Here is a 14,815-nt window from a genome sequence, read left to right as displayed (position 1 = left end):
TTTCGCAGTATTTCATGTGCAAATTTTTAAAACGGTATTCACATAACATACGTTTATTTTAGTTTTAAATATTGACTTCTCTGAATCCACTGCCCGTTGTGTGTGTACTGGCACATAAAGACGATTCAATGAGTTGCTTTCTCAGCTGAGTACAGAAAGTCCAGTCTCCCTCAAGGCTCCAAAACAAACGTAAGTTTCACAGCACTTACGTGTGGATTTCGACAAGTCTACTCGTTCACCGCAGAAAACTAGGCAAGGCAAAGCAACATTTATCAAATATGGGTGACCTTTGCAAAGAATGTTTCAAACGATTCTGTGCAGCTGACCTAGTTAACCGTGGACACGTGGGAAAGTAATAAACCGGGCACGTGGAAAACCAGAACATTTCTGGGGGAGGGTCTCTGTGTAAAACAGCTGCCGAGCACCAAGAGCAAAATGATACGTTTTCGCCCCCTTGTGGCGAACCAAGGCGAAAACACTAAACCAGGGATGTCAAGCTCCAGCCCTGGACGGCAGACAGCAGTGGCTTGTGTTTTTTTTGTGCGTTTCAGCACAAGTGATTAATTAATGCGGAGACAATGCGGTCCCCTAATCGATAAGGGGCCTGAACAGCAGAGCTACTGTGTTAGCTGGATAACTGCACCTGAGCCGTTCAAGGTTCCGTGCAGGTATCAGCTCCTGCTACACGTCTAGGAGTATTTTAATAAAATCATTGATAACATTGATAACATCCAACAAACCAAAAGTTGCGTTCATTAGGGTTTTGAAGTTGCTCCGTCTCGGGTCCAAAAGCTTAGGCAAGTTGCCTAAGGCAACAGCTAACACACTCTAGTTAAAGAGTTTTGATAATGCACCGAACATAATTTACAATTACAGGGCCAACAATATCGCAGTAAAGTTGTAGCAAATTAAAAAGGTAGTGAATAGTCAAACTGTAGCATTATTTTTCAAATATTTTCAACACCCCTAAACAAAACTTTCCATCTGCGTGATAAATAGGTCCATATCGCAGGTACCATCGTCGCGTTTACTATCAGACAAAATCACAGGAACATGATTCTTATGAGTTTTATGCATTTTTGCGATTGTAGATATTTATTCAATCATTCATCATATCGTGAAGATTACAACAATCAATACGTCTGCCAGCGAATATCCGGTGAAAACATCCGGTTGGCTTTAATTACGTAGCCATCAAAATAAAAGACTCAGATGCACGTGAGTATTAACGCTATGGAACATCACAATTACCACTTTAGAACGTTCATGTTGGCAATTTAATTCACTTTTTTACGAGAAATTAGTTAGCACTCAGTCGCCGACTACTACATCATATTCATTCACTATGGCCAAAAGGATTTAAATATATATATATATATATATACACTCATATATATTTTTCCTGGGGACAAAAGACTTTGCAAGTGACAACTAATAACGTAGTGATTATGCGCAGTTAAGAAATCATTTCAGGTGATATTTGAATCGTGTTAGAGATGGTGATTGCTTTATTGATGGATGTGTAGTATTCCAGATTGATGGACCTCTGTATCTTTGCAAGAGGTCCATCGCGGAGGAGTGGTGTGACAATAAGGCATGTAAAAGTAATCTGATGTGAAAGTCATCTGAATTTTGAGTAGTGTAGGGATGTATATTGGATTTTACCTTGTGAAAAAATAATGAAATGAGGAGGGCAAGTTTTGCACATATACATTTATTTGACCATCTCTCTCTCTGGAAATATTAGCATTTATTTTTCTTATATTTTTCTTCTTACGGTTATATGTGTACATATCGCAGCAAATTCCTTAACTCAGAAAAGATTATCAACATAGATTTAATTTTGGTGCGTGACTTTTATTTTGAAAATAACCGGAAGTTTGTTCTCATATCTAGCATTATTTTTCAGCTTCACTGGGCCTTTCATCTTACCGTCTGTCTATGGTATATCTCCATGGGACTGGCTGCAACAGAGAGTATAAACGAAGAGGTTTAAACAGTAGTTTAACTTACTGTTCTGTTCAGGAGAAATATTCAGCTATTTTAAACACTGGCAAACGGACAAGTGGTTTGATGACGAAGGAAAGGACCCGGAGTGCTACTTAATTTTCTTGAGTGCCGAGAGATAGGGAACCGTTCGTCTGTTCGCTGGCTTCTAGTTGCGGATTTTTTTCCACATAAGAAACGAGAAAAAGGGTATTGGAATTGCAGAAAGAATATTCCAATTTCTCAAAAAATAACTGTTGGTTTGCAGATAAAATGGCGAACACGGTCAAACGACGTGATGGACAGACCACTACTCCACAGATATTTTCAGCGAACTGAGTAAAAGACGAATGTAAGCTCATATAAACGGTTGCATATAATTTTACTAATCTATCTGAATATTGCTTTGTTTTTGTGATTGTGAAATCACTTTTATTGTGGTGTCATATCCATCGTAGATGGGTCGAAGAAAAAGTCAATTTAAAATACACTTTCTGTCAACATACCGGTACCTACCGGTTTTCGAGCACGCCTTAAATGTGTAACGAGTTATTGAAAACGAGTACTTTATATTTCTGGTGAAAACATGAAGACCGAACCTTTGGTGGACAGCACAGATTCTACACCGCTGGATCTGCGATTAGGTCTGCCCAGAAGTGGAGAGAGAGAGGAGAGTGAAGATGGAATGAGCAGGGAGGAGAAAGAAATACTATCCAACATCAAGGAGGAAAGTGAGGAGTGGCAGAATGAGGAAATGAAGAGAGAGGATGTTGCGAGTGATGAAGTGGTTGGTGGAATTTGGCTGTCGCAAAAAAAAGAGACGGATGCCCGGCGGAATATATGCGAAACCGATAAAGCGCCACAGGGTGGCAGAAAGGTGAAAGGTGGCAGGGAATCCTACTGTGTGAAACAGGAAGGGGGAGTCCCGTCATCTCCTGCCGCTTCCTGTCTGCCGAAACAGCCTAAAGAACTGAATCGCCCCCAGCTTGAAATGGCAGTTCCCACATTTCCTCCACGTCATCCCCAGGTCAGCAATAAGGACCCGGGAGAAAGGTCTCCATGGAGACGCGGGGAGCTCCGGCCAGCGCAGGAAGAGAAGCAAATGAAGCAGAAGAGAAAGGTCATGACCTGGAAGAGGAAGATGATTGACAGCTTGAAGAGCTCCCCAATTCAGCTTCCAGATTCATCGGAGAAAGCGTAAGCATGGATGGTTTTTCACTGTGGATGTGTCCGTTTCTCCCGCTCACACTTTTTCCTGAAAATAATGGCTTTGTTTTATGTTTAATTCTCCCAGTACTTCAGCTGAATCCTGTATTGGACCCCCTGCCATCCCCACGGATCAAGACACAGGTAGATATTGTTCGCCTTCCCTAAGAAGTTCCTAATTCAGTTGGCTGTATGCTAAAACGTGCTTAAACTTTTCAGTAGTAAGTAACCTGAATTACAAATGGCTGCTTCTTTGAGTCTGCGTCATGTGATTTTGTGAATTTCTACACGAGAGAAGATTTTGTGACCTAGACATGTCACATCCCAGATCTTTGGCCATTTGATGTAGAATTTAGGAACTTAGAAAGTGCCCCGACTGAAGAATATTTAACTTCAGCCTCTGTGGGCAGGTCCAAGTCCAACAACCCGAAAAAAAAGCATAAAGGCAGCTCAACACGTCCAACAAGTGGGCCTCATCAGTACCTAGCCTCGAGCAAGACTATGGCACCGGAGCAAGTTTGTGGTTTCAGCTTGCACGCTTTTTAAAATTGAAAACACGGGGGCAGAAATAGGGCTGTTTTGATTCATATTTGGGAATGCGGGCAGTTGTCACGCCATAACAAATACATTTGTTACAGTAGCCGGTCAGCCACCCGTCTCTGTGCGATGAGAAGAATGCGTCTCAGTTGGTGTCCTGTGGCATTCGCTTCACCCATACGTGCTTGGAGCACGGTCAATGTTTAGCTTTGTGTCGGCATGGCGACCGTGGGTGTGTTTATGACAGTGGTTCCCAACCCTGTTCCTGGAGATCTACCATCCTATAGGTTTTCCCCCCTCAGTCAACAGATAGCAGCAATGTTGTTTTTGCGCTTCTAATTTGTTGAATCCGGTGTGCCAGATTAGGGTTGAAATGAAAACGTACAGGGCGGTAGAATCTCCAGGAACATGGTTGGGAGCCACTGATTTATGGTGTTCCTTCTTATCTTTTTTGAGTTCTGAGTCGCTTACAAAAGCAGTGCTTGTAAGATCATTTTTTCCCTTTTATGCCTTTTTACTTTACATTACATTAATGGCAGACACTCTTATCCAGAGCGACTTACAGTTGATTTTAGACTAAGCAGGAGACAATCCTCCCGTGGAGCAATGCAGGGTTAAGGGCCTTGCTCAAGGACCCAACGCCTGGGCGGATGTTATTGTGGCTACACTGGGGATCAAATCGGCGACCTTTCGGGTCCCAGTCATGTACCTTAACCACTACGCTACAGGTCGCCCTATTTCCTTCTTACGTTTCCTCTCCTCAATTTGGGATGGTAACCCAAGTTGTCTTAACCAACTGATGCAGAGTCCTCCCCTCCATATTTATGCAGTCTATATATTTAGACAGTCTGCCTGTTGAAGGCATATGTCCTGTTAAATAATGTAGTGTTAAATAATAATTTAGGAGGGAAACTCCCAGATGCTTACACTTGTAGTGTTCTCTGTAAAATTCTTGGCTAAACCATTTTTTTAGGTTTGTTTTCACTGGAACATTTGAATGAACTGTGGTATGAATGAACATAGTTTAACCTGTTCAATTCAATTTCTCTATCCTCAGACCAGCCTATTGAAGTGTGTCAGGTGTTTGCCTGCTCCCAGTGCCCGTTCATCCACGTGGAAGAAGAGAAGTTTCACCTGCACCTTGAGAAGGTTCACCCAGAGGAGTACAGGTCTGAAGATCCCCAATCTCCCAGCCGCACCGCACACGAACACCCCCCACCCGCTACGACTCCACCCGCCCCAACACCGCCAGACACAGACAGTCCACCGGCACACACCTGCGCCCAATGCGGGAAGAGTTTCAAACGTCAGTCGCTCCTGAAGAAACACCAGCAGTCCCACAAAGGACTCCGCCCGTACCCTTGCTCCGCCTGCGGAAAGAGCTTCCGCTATCAGTCCCACCTGACCGTGCACCAGCGCATTCACACGGGCGAACGGCCCTTCCTCTGCTCCCACTGCGGGAAGGGATTCAAATCCGAGTCGCAGCAGAAGGAACACCAGCAGACCCACACCGGGGAGCGCCCCTACCACTGCGCCCTGTGCGGCAAGAGCTTCAGCCAGTCCAACTCTCTGCGACGGCACCAGCGGATCCACACGGGCGAGCGGCCGTACCACTGCGCCCAGTGCGGGGAGAGCTTCAGCCAGTCCAACTCCCTGACGCGGCACCAGCGCATCCACACGGGGCAAGGGCTGTACCACTGCTCCCACTGCGGGAAGAGCTTCAACCAGTCGAGCGACCTGCGGGTCCACCTGCGCGTGCACACGGGCGAGCGGCCGTTCCACTGCACCGAGTGCGGCAAGAGCTTCACCCAGGCGCGCGACCTGACCGTGCACCTGCGCGTTCACACAGGTGAGCGTCCCTTCCGCTGTTCTTTCTGTGACAAGAGTTTCAGCCAGTCTCGAGATCTGACCGTCCACCTGCGCATCCACACAGGTGAAGGGCTGTACCACTGCGCCCAGTGCGGGAAGAGCTTCAGCCGGGCCAACGCCCTCAGGCTCCACCAGCGGACTCACACCGGGGAAAGGCCGTTCCAGTGCGCCCAGTGCGGGAAGAGCTTCAGTCAGTCCAGCACCCTGACGCTGCACCTGCGCACTCACACGGGCGAGAGGCCCTTCCAGTGCGCCCAGTGCGGCAAGAGCTTCAGCCGCTCCAACACCCTGACGCGGCACCAGCGGACTCACGCTGGGGAGGCCCAGTACCAGTGCTCCCAGTGCGGGAAGAGCTTCCGGCAGCTGGAGACTCTGATGGCGCACCAGCGGATTCACAAGGGGGAACTCCCGCTGCAGTGCTCCCAGTGCGGGAAGAGCTTCCTCCACCTCAACGCCATGATGAAACACCAGGAGACGCACACCGAGGAGTGCGTGTGGATTTCAGTCATAAACGATCTGAACTGAAATGAAAATGAATTGTGTCACGGCTGAAACCAGCTTGACCCTCTTATGATGGAGATTTTCCATCAGGGCCAGTAATCCTGCTTTGTGAAACATGGCCCAGTTGATTGTGGCACTGGCTCAGAGATTCCCAGAATGCATTTCTCCAGCAAGGTTGGTTTCTCTTCTAACATTAGCAACTTAACATCTTGTTTGTTTTCATGTGTGAACCTTTGTGTGTGCGTGATGTAATGGGATTGAGTGGAAACACCCTGAAATGCTTTTCCTGCATTATGTACAATTCTGTGTAGCACTGTCTTCAAGTCTCAAATAAATTCAGTGACATTATTCACAAACCTGTAAGTCTTGATATATTATACTATATTATACATGCACATTCAATGTTTGTATATTTAAACAGTTATTTCAGTAACTTCAAATTGGAGCAACTGAGTTTGAGTCAAAATGAGTTAATATAAGAAAATGAGACATCATTTACTGCTTTCATACGTTTTAATTCAAGAACACCTCACTTAGTGCAAGTAACACTACAGTGACAATATGGTAGTGGTAACAATTTGTACATGTCAGTACCTTAAAGAAATAATGAAACTTAAAAAAAACAAAAAAAACATTTCCTGGAATATTGTACAATCATTTCACATTCTAAAGATATATTTGCAAATCAACATCCAGTATCCCCAAAAACACTACCATTTATATATACATTTACATACGGTTTCTATACACTTTATCCAAAAAAGAAGAACTCCAGTTTTGCACAGTTAAAGATTCCCGTGAGAACAACTACACTGTAAGCAGACCTACGCTACTGTAAAATACACTCGGGTTCAGACAGTCTCCCGTGCACCTGTTAAGTTTGTCTTTTCATTTCAAACGTCGTGTGGCGTCAGCCACTATAACCGAGGGAGCGCGGTAAGTGCAGGAGACAGTGCGGCGTTACTGGATTTCATCGCGCTTCAAACGTCACGCGAACGACCTGCCGTGAAACCTGGCACAAGCGAAACCAGGGGAAACGCACCCACAGACGGTCGGTGATGTGGATGAGTGGATACCAGAACGTCCACCACGCTCTGGAATGCGGTGTGGCCGTGGTTGTAAGCGCCCTTAAAATCGTCAATGTGCGTTACGTGCCCCCGTCTTCCTGAATGAACCGTCCCTAGAGTGGTCACGCAGTCAAAGGCCCCAACGGTGGTGTTGACAAGTAGCATTCCTGTGCGTTACGCAACTAAACAGGCATGTAGTAGGACTACCTGCACAGTAAAAATCTCACCAAAAAAAAAAAACAAACAAACAAAAATTTAATCATTTTCAGGCTAAGAAGAAATGCTGAGATTTTCATGTACTTCCACATTTAGTGAGATCAACCCCTCTGGTATAAAGTAATGTTCTTTGAGATGTTTCATTCTCTATCACTGTGGTAAACGAGTGTAAAAGCCCATGTGCAGTTTGGGATGATGGGGGGGGGGGGGGGAAGGCAATGAAAGAAAGTAAATGACATTGCATTGAAATGTTCCTCTTGGCACCAGTCACCGTGTTCTAACGTGATCCCGTATTTCAGGTGCTGAATCGGGCACGTGGGGGAAACGGCACACTTGATCTCTGTGTGGGGTGAGGAGGCTTGTCGAAAACTGTGTAAACGTCGAGTCCAGTTCAACTCTGGGCTCCTCCCTTGGGTTAGTGCAGACATGAACGTGGTTCGTGGGGTGGGGTGGGGTGGGGGCTTCCGTGTGGGGTGGTGTGGGTGGGTTGAGGTGGGGTGGGGTGGGGTGGGAGGTTGGGCCTGGTGGCCAGGGCTAAGTTCCGCTGTTGGCCAGGCCCAGGCCTTCGGGAGGCTGCAGGGCCACGGCACTCTGGCTCTGGCTCTGGTTCTGGCTCTGGTTCTGGCCCTGGCCCTGGCCCTGGCTCTGGCTCTGGTTCTGGCTCTGGTTCTGGCTCTGGTTGGTCCCGTGGAGGCGGCAGAGACTCTGGTGCAGTTCCTCCAGCTCGCCTGGCAGCGGGATGCCCAGGTCCTGGTTGAGGGTCAGAGCCTCGAAGCAGTCCTCCAGCTTCTCGAAGGCTGGCCTACGGGTGGGTGATAGAGAGAGAGAGAGAGAGAGAGAGAGAGAGAGAGAGAGAGAGAGAGAGAGAGAGAGAGAGAGAGAGAGAGGGAGTATTAGAGAAACGCCAGGAGAGGGCATCCGAGGAAACATGAGAAAACAATTTACTTTGAGGCACATTTTTGGGAAAGTGCGCTGCGATTCTATCTAGGAGTGGTTTTCTAGCAGATTTGTAGCCCGGAATTGTAGAGAGGGGTCTGGAGATCATTTGAGAGGGGAATTATGAAAGCTTCCTTCAGTCGAAGCCTTTCATTCCGGTGCTGGTGTTTCTCCCCTTGCAGTGTTCCACAAGCTCTTGGTAAAACATAAGGGCCACGGAAGCGCTACCTTACTTTCACCGTAGAGGAAAAAACTGAACCGGTTACATTCAGTAGCAGATTAGCAGCAAAACATCAGTTACAAAGTTTCATAGAGCATATACATTCTTAATCTGCATTAAAAATTAATAATGCATAAGGTTTTTACCGGTTTTCAGGGATAAGGTCACAGCAAGCCACAGCCAACGGGAAAAAAGCAGGTGGGCAATCTTCTGGAAGAAACTTCTCCCAGAACTTTTCCACGTTCAGTCCGAAATCCATGTTTCTTGGGAGACATTCTGGATCTGCATACACTTGGCCAATAATCTAAAAAAAAAAAAAAAAAAAAGGCTATTATTTCTCCCGACCAGCAGGTGGAGTTGAGGGTAGGTGGCGTGGCCTCAGTTTGTCTGTATCAAACTAAAAAGGTTCCAGATTCGGGTGAAAAATACCTACAAGGAAACTCACTTTTAAGGTGCAGCACAGGTTAAGTGAGAGATGCACTTGACTAGTGTCACTAGTTTGTTCCTGTGTTCTTATGACAGAACAGACTTTCAAACAGCAGACTGCAAACAGCTAGATGCAGCTAGAATCAAGGAAACTAAATAAAAACATTCAACCCCATTGCGGTAACTGCTGTATTTGGTGGCTTTTCTGTTGCAAAGTCTAAAAATAGACCACAGAAATCCCAGTAGACTCAACTGTCAAATCTGCATGCGTTTCTAACAGCCAGAGTGATTCATGACACCTCGAGGCCACAGAAACTTGCACAATCGCAAGTTTACAAGCAAGTGCTTTTGCAAATCTGACTGAGAATAGATGATGTTATTGGGGGAAGGTCTCTCATGGTAACTTACAAAAACAAACATGTTAGACAACCAGAAACACCCTTATTGCTACACAATGTTCAGAACACCAGCGTGAGGCTGATGAAGATGTAGCTTACAGTTTATTATTATTGGTCTCGGATTTACAAAGGAACGGATACTGTCAATCAAGAGAGTGAACACATTGACAATTTCAAAATTAGAGGGGATTGTAGACCATTATATGTTGAGTGTTTTTGGGCAATACCCCTGATTACACGGCTAATATTCTCAATGGGCATGCTAGTTCTTTGTCTACTGGCAGTGAACAAATGGATCACATGACATCACCAAAGATCAACCTCAACAGATGCAACACACACACACACACACACACACACACACACACACAGTCTTACCTCACAAAGCACAATCCCAAAGGAGAAGATGTCCACCTTCTCATCATAACGTTTACCTGGAGCACACAAAACACAAAGACCCGAGTGTAAGGTCAGAGGAACTTCACGAGGAGCGGACAGTCTCACCCCCTACTCGACCCAGCTCCTGGTCCAAGCCATGGTTTTATCCCGCCTGGACAACTGCAACTCTCCTTGCTGACCTCCTAGTGTCTGCCATGAGACCCCTCCAACTTATCCAGAATGCAGCAGCTCGTCTGGTCTTCAACCTTCCCAAACACTTGCATGTCACCCCCCTGCTTACCTCCGTCCACTGGCTGCCTGTCATGGCTCGCATAAAATTCAAAACATTGGTGCTAGCCTTCCAAGCAGTTAAGGGGGCAGCCCCAGCTTACCTACAAAAAATCATCAGACCCTACACCCCTGCCAGACCTCTTCATTCAGCCTCCAGTTTTGTGGCCGTTTTGAGGCCGCTTGGCGCCTCCCCCTCTCCGAACTTCCACCTCCCGCTCACAACTACTGTCTGTTCTGGCTCCACGGTGGTGGAACGCACTCCCCGTGGAGGTCAGAACAGCAGAATCTCTTCCCATCTTCAAGCGCAGGCTGAAGACGCACCTCTTCAAGCAGCACCTCTCCTTGTCCCTCCCTACCTCCCTGTAAACCTTAATTGTTTAAAAGTCTTTACCTGTGTTATTTACTTGTGCATTAGGATGATACCGTTGCTAGTTTTGTTTGGCTAGGTAAGTGGTGTTTGGCTACGTAAGCGATTTGTTCATACATTTCCGTGTTGCGGTATTACGATAAAAAAAAAAAAAAAAATTAAAAATTCTGATTATCAAATAGTCCTTATCTTTGTTGTGCAGGTAGCAGATGAAATTGTACTTCCCTCTAGGGTCTTTCAGCGCACTTATCCTTGGTTATGGGTATGCACTTTGCTGCACGTCGCTCTGGACAAGAGCGTCTGTCATATGCTGTGAATGTAATGTAACACAACACAGGAGAACATGGCGTCAGCAACAGGAGGACCCGGAAGCTCTTCCCAACTCACCGTTCAGCATCTCCGGGGCCATCCAGTACGGGTTCCCCACCACCGTATAACGTTTCTTGCGGTCGAGCCTCCGGAAGGTTCTCTTCTTGTTGGTGGGCTTCTCGGACGGCGGGTGTCGGGTCTTGTCCTCCACGACCAGGCGGGAGAGCCCGAAATCCGCAACCACCAGCGTGTTGTCCTGGTAACCGCGAGAGATGGAGTCAAGCCAACGTTTGTCCCCGTTAAGAGTTCCATCGTTCCGTTTTGGAAGCAGTGGGAAGCCAGATGAGATCAACTGCTCAATTTTACACAGCGCTGCCAAAGCAGTTTGGATTAACGTCAAAGTATGATTATTTTAATCCAATACAGCTTCTACATATTGTTCACATAAAAGGCTTAAGCTCAATCATCTACGTATGTAGTATCCCAAGTATCAGCGAGAAATGTGGAAAGTGAATTTTTGTAACAGAAAATGTAGTGTTTAACACTTCCAATTTTGGAGAACTGGATTTTTCTCTGTCTTGATGGAGTTATCCTACCCGTGCCTGCAGCAGTCCGCGTGCGAGTAAAACTGGGATTGGGAACGTTCTGTTCCGAGACACACCTTGAGGCCTTTCTGTTGTGCGATTTGGATTTCTCATCAAAAACTGATTAAAAAAAATATATATATCTATTGGCTGGCAATCTGAAGGAAAATATTCCCCCAAAAATGGCTATGTTAGTCATTTAAACAATCTGCTGTTCTAATTCAAAGCAGTGACATGTAGACACTTGCCATTTTTCTGCTCGTCGCCGTGAGAAAGCAGAAACCTTTAGTATCACTGAAGCCGTGCAGGGCTTTTTCCGGACAAATGGAAATGTACGTTTTTGAGTCCCAGCAATGGACATGTCTTACTGGGTGGTCCTGCACAATACCCACTGCACAATAAACAATCGCAAAATGATTCTAAATTTCTCCTGGGGAAGTCAGCAGTTTGCATGGGTCGGTGACAAAAAGGTATTCTGCACGTAGTATATTTTGGCTTTGAATCAGCCACTCTATTTTATAAAGGCGTGTTTATATTATTTAACACAGTTTTTCATTAGTTAAAAAAAAAAAACTAAAACAAAAACAGACTTGTGCACATCAGTCCCCCCAGGACCTGGCGGCTGTCTCTGCAGCCGGCACGAAAGCGCTGCACTAATTCCGGCTCATTAACAGCGTGATCCTGGCAGCTCCGGCAGGCCCCGGCAGCCAGGGGCCACTTCCCTCAGCGCTCCGCCGCTCTGCGGCAGACGCATTGGAGAAGCGAGGTGCCGTTTCCCCAGAAGGCCCATGTTTACCAAAAGCCAGCGCAGACTTGATTTTGGAAGCAGGCGGAGATTCAGCCACCAGGGGTCTCTGTAAACGCGCCGCCGGTAATTAGCCCGTCGGCCGTCGGGCTGTCTGGGTTCTCTTTATCTGCGCGCGGGGGGGGAAATCGGGGCTGGAAGCAGGGTGTGTTTGAGGGGCGTGCGTGGTAGTCTGGATGCGTGAGTTTGGGGGCTATGCTTGAAATGTCCTTTTCCCAGAGTTCCTGTTACCCCAAAGATTCGATTTCAATCGATTAGATAGTTTATTAATATTTATTGAGCCCAGAGGAAAACTGACCTACAGCATTGCAACTGCAGCAGAGCCAACACTAGGCATGTATGCAAAAATAAAATAAAAAATATAAAAAAATCATAATAAAAAGGAATTGAATAATGACGTACCAGTTTGACCAGGCAGTTGTGAGAGTTCAGATCTCTGTGGATGATGCTCATCGAATGCAGATAGGCCTGAAACGACAACACAGACGTCATCTAAACGCCACAAGCAAAATTCAAGCCAGGAGCAGAGATGAACAATGCAGCTGTGTGTCAATGACAGTCAACACCTTCACCGTGGGCTGCTGTATCCTCACAGCCCGGGGCTCTGCTAGGTCTGCAAGAACTACCTCTGAGACCGTGATGGCGAAACGATGGTAATTGAAACTTGGGACAGCTTATCAGATAATTCTTCAAGGGTTAAAGTTTTCATCTGTGCAATCACTCTGGGCACTTGAAACCGGGTTGGCACTTGGCACTTGGCACTTGGAAGGTTTTCAGGGCGCTCGTTCCCTGGTTATGATTCACACTTTATTGTACGTCGCTCTGGATGACAACAGCGCGTGCCAAACGCCTATAACGTCACGTACTGATGGAGTCAAGAGAGGTCCCCCTGTCCTCTCAGGGTCGGCTGGCTGTTTAAAGGGGGCACCCCCAGCCCCCAGGGTACCCTCTTCACCGAGAGGGACAGAGCTGTGTTTGTGTAACAGGTCCCCGCGGCACCAGAGCCACAGGGGCACAGTGCTGCCTTGGCAGCAAAGCGTGTCTCCATGGAGACCGGTGGGCACCATGAGCCACACGGCGGATTACCAACCTCATTGGCTGTACAGGGGGGGGGGAGGGGGAGGAAAAGGGGGCTGAGTTCCCTAAACCCAGTGCACATGCTTCATAACAGCCGGATGAATGAAATACATGAACACGGTACCTTGCGTCGTGCGAATGACCTTCGACCTGTATCAGACGACGGCGCTTCTAGAAAGACCGGGTTCACTCACCATTCCGGAGGCGATGCTCTTGGCAAAACTGACCCTCTGCTTCCACGGAAACGGGTCCTGTGGGCACGGAGAGCGGGTTAAGGACTCGGGAAGCGACCTTTGATCTGCGCTTGCGTTCGGCTCAGTGCATTCGGCACAGCAGGGTGAGAGTCCAGGTTAGCGATTGTGCACAGGGCCAGGCCACGGCTGACACGCGTGAACTACTGCAGGATGAACTGCTGGATGAACACAAACATGTTTTTCACCCAGCAAGGACAAAGTACAAAGGGCCAACAGCTGATTTCTCGCAGTTGGATTAAGGATGGTGTTCCAATGACCTACAGCAGGAAATTTGGGGAAAAACCCCCTCCAAATCTCACATGGGAATGAACACCACACCACTACATATTCCCCATTCCTTGGGTTTTCCGATTGACACGCATAAAAAAACAGTCCAGGCACCGTGTCAGACTCCTGTTTGTTAAAGATGGTTTACCTTAAGCCACCCAGCAGGCAGACCATGCCTTTTATTGGAACAACATGACATTTAAAAGGGACTAAAACCATCAAAGGGCACTTGGGCACAGGAGGAGTGTGGGAATCATCTGCCGTACGCACCATGTCCCTAATGAAATCCTTCAGCGTGCCTCCCTCGATGAACTCCGTTATGAGGTTCAGTCTCTTGTCCTTGTACAGCACTCCAATAAACCTCAGGACGTGAGGATGATCCAAACTCCGCATCACTTTGACCTGGGGGACGGAGAGGACACGCTCAATCTCACAATACCACAAGATCTCCATAATCACATTTTCTGCACTGAAAACACAGGCCGTTTCACATGCTATCTACGGAATACGGCTCTCGTTATTCCTAAATCAGTCCCCAGGACCGTTTCTGCGTCCCCTCTAAAGCGGGGCCCCGTTGACCATGGATGTGATTGTGTTTGATTTGCACTTTGTTGTACGTCGCTCTGGATAAGAGCGTCTGCTAAATGCCACGTAATGTAATGTGCGCATGGCTGAGTGCTAGCATTCCCAGGATAAAGGGCGGTGTTTCAAGCAGGGCATGAGGAACCCACCTCCTTCAGGAACGTTTTCTGGGTCTCCTCATCGCAGCGAATCAGCTCTTTCATCACCATCACCTCACCCGTGGCCTTGTGGGTCACCTGTCAGGACGCAGAACGACGGTCATTCCGGTCAGGAATATTTTCCGGAATGAAAAAAAAGCGGTTTCCACAGCAACCAGTGCCTTCTGAACCTGGGGTTCAGCGTGGGCAGGTGTTCAGCACAGGCATTCCAACACTCCACCCATTTGTACGTGAAACAAGTTTGTAGGTTTGGGGGCATCCCCCCCCCCCCCATCTGACTTGAAGATCAAGAATCTAGATTTCACCCGGGACAATAAACCACTTTGAAACACAGTGGGGGGGGAAACAAAGCAGGCAGCTAGGACTTCCTTGTGTGCGATG

At 47.2% G+C, this 14,815-nt stretch overlaps 2 protein-coding genes across 4 annotated transcripts in view; one reads left to right on the top strand and one right to left on the bottom strand.

The window, feature by feature from the left end:
- Nucleotides 1–1,909: 1,909 nt before the first annotated feature.
- Nucleotides 1,910–6,455, top strand: LOC133140791 (zinc finger protein ZFP2-like). Of its 3 annotated transcripts, none has more exons than XM_061260996.1 (4): nucleotides 1,910–2,338; nucleotides 2,579–3,183; nucleotides 3,281–3,336; nucleotides 4,787–6,455. In XM_061260996.1, exons 2-4 carry the CDS (start codon nucleotides 2,672–2,674, stop codon nucleotides 6,121–6,123), a joined length of 1,905 nt encoding a protein of 634 aa, XP_061116980.1. In that variant the 5' UTR covers nucleotides 1,910–2,338; nucleotides 2,579–2,671; the 3' UTR covers nucleotides 6,124–6,455. The 3 variants fall into 3 exon arrangements, with proteins under 3 accessions (XP_061116980.1, XP_061116979.1, XP_061116978.1); XM_061260995.1 differs by having other exon boundaries at nucleotides 1,910–3,183; nucleotides 4,787–5,578; nucleotides 5,663–6,455; XM_061260994.1 differs by having other exon boundaries at nucleotides 1,910–3,183.
- Nucleotides 6,456–6,593: 138 nt separating this feature from the next.
- limk2 (LIM domain kinase 2) overlaps nucleotides 6,594–14,815 on the bottom strand; it is a 29,125-nt gene continuing 20,903 nt past the window's right edge. The window contains exons 9-16 of the mRNA XM_061260185.1: nucleotides 14,426–14,512; nucleotides 13,965–14,096; nucleotides 13,368–13,424; nucleotides 12,499–12,564; nucleotides 10,786–10,963; nucleotides 9,741–9,796; nucleotides 8,685–8,842; nucleotides 6,594–8,184 (exon numbers count right to left, since the gene is read on the bottom strand). Of these exons, the coding sequence (XP_061116169.1) occupies nucleotides 7,917–8,184; nucleotides 8,685–8,842; nucleotides 9,741–9,796; nucleotides 10,786–10,963; nucleotides 12,499–12,564; nucleotides 13,368–13,424; nucleotides 13,965–14,096; nucleotides 14,426–14,512 (1,002 nt within the window). The 3' untranslated portion in view covers nucleotides 6,594–7,916. The remainder of the gene's footprint in view (nucleotides 8,185–8,684; nucleotides 8,843–9,740; nucleotides 9,797–10,785; nucleotides 10,964–12,498; nucleotides 12,565–13,367; nucleotides 13,425–13,964; nucleotides 14,097–14,425; nucleotides 14,513–14,815) is intronic.

This window comes from Conger conger, chromosome 11 (genome assembly GCF_963514075.1).
Source record: "Conger conger chromosome 11, fConCon1.1, whole genome shotgun sequence".
Classification (NCBI taxonomy): Eukaryota; Metazoa; Chordata; class Actinopteri; order Anguilliformes; family Congridae; genus Conger; species Conger conger.
Note: the sequence above shows the minus strand (reverse complement) of the source record. Positions and strands in the feature narration are given on the sequence as shown.

Coding starts and splice junctions, on each gene's coding strand:
- LOC133140791 (XM_061260994.1), top strand. CDS start 2,573: ATGAAGACCGAACCTTTGGTGGACAGCACAGATTCTACACCGCTGGAT. Junction 3,184..3,280: donor CCAGATTCATCGGAGAAAGC/GTAAGCATGGAT, acceptor TAATTCTCCCAG/TACTTCAGCTGAATCCTGTA. Junction 3,337..4,786: donor CCCCACGGATCAAGACACAG/GTAGATATTGTT, acceptor CTCTATCCTCAG/ACCAGCCTATTGAAGTGTGT.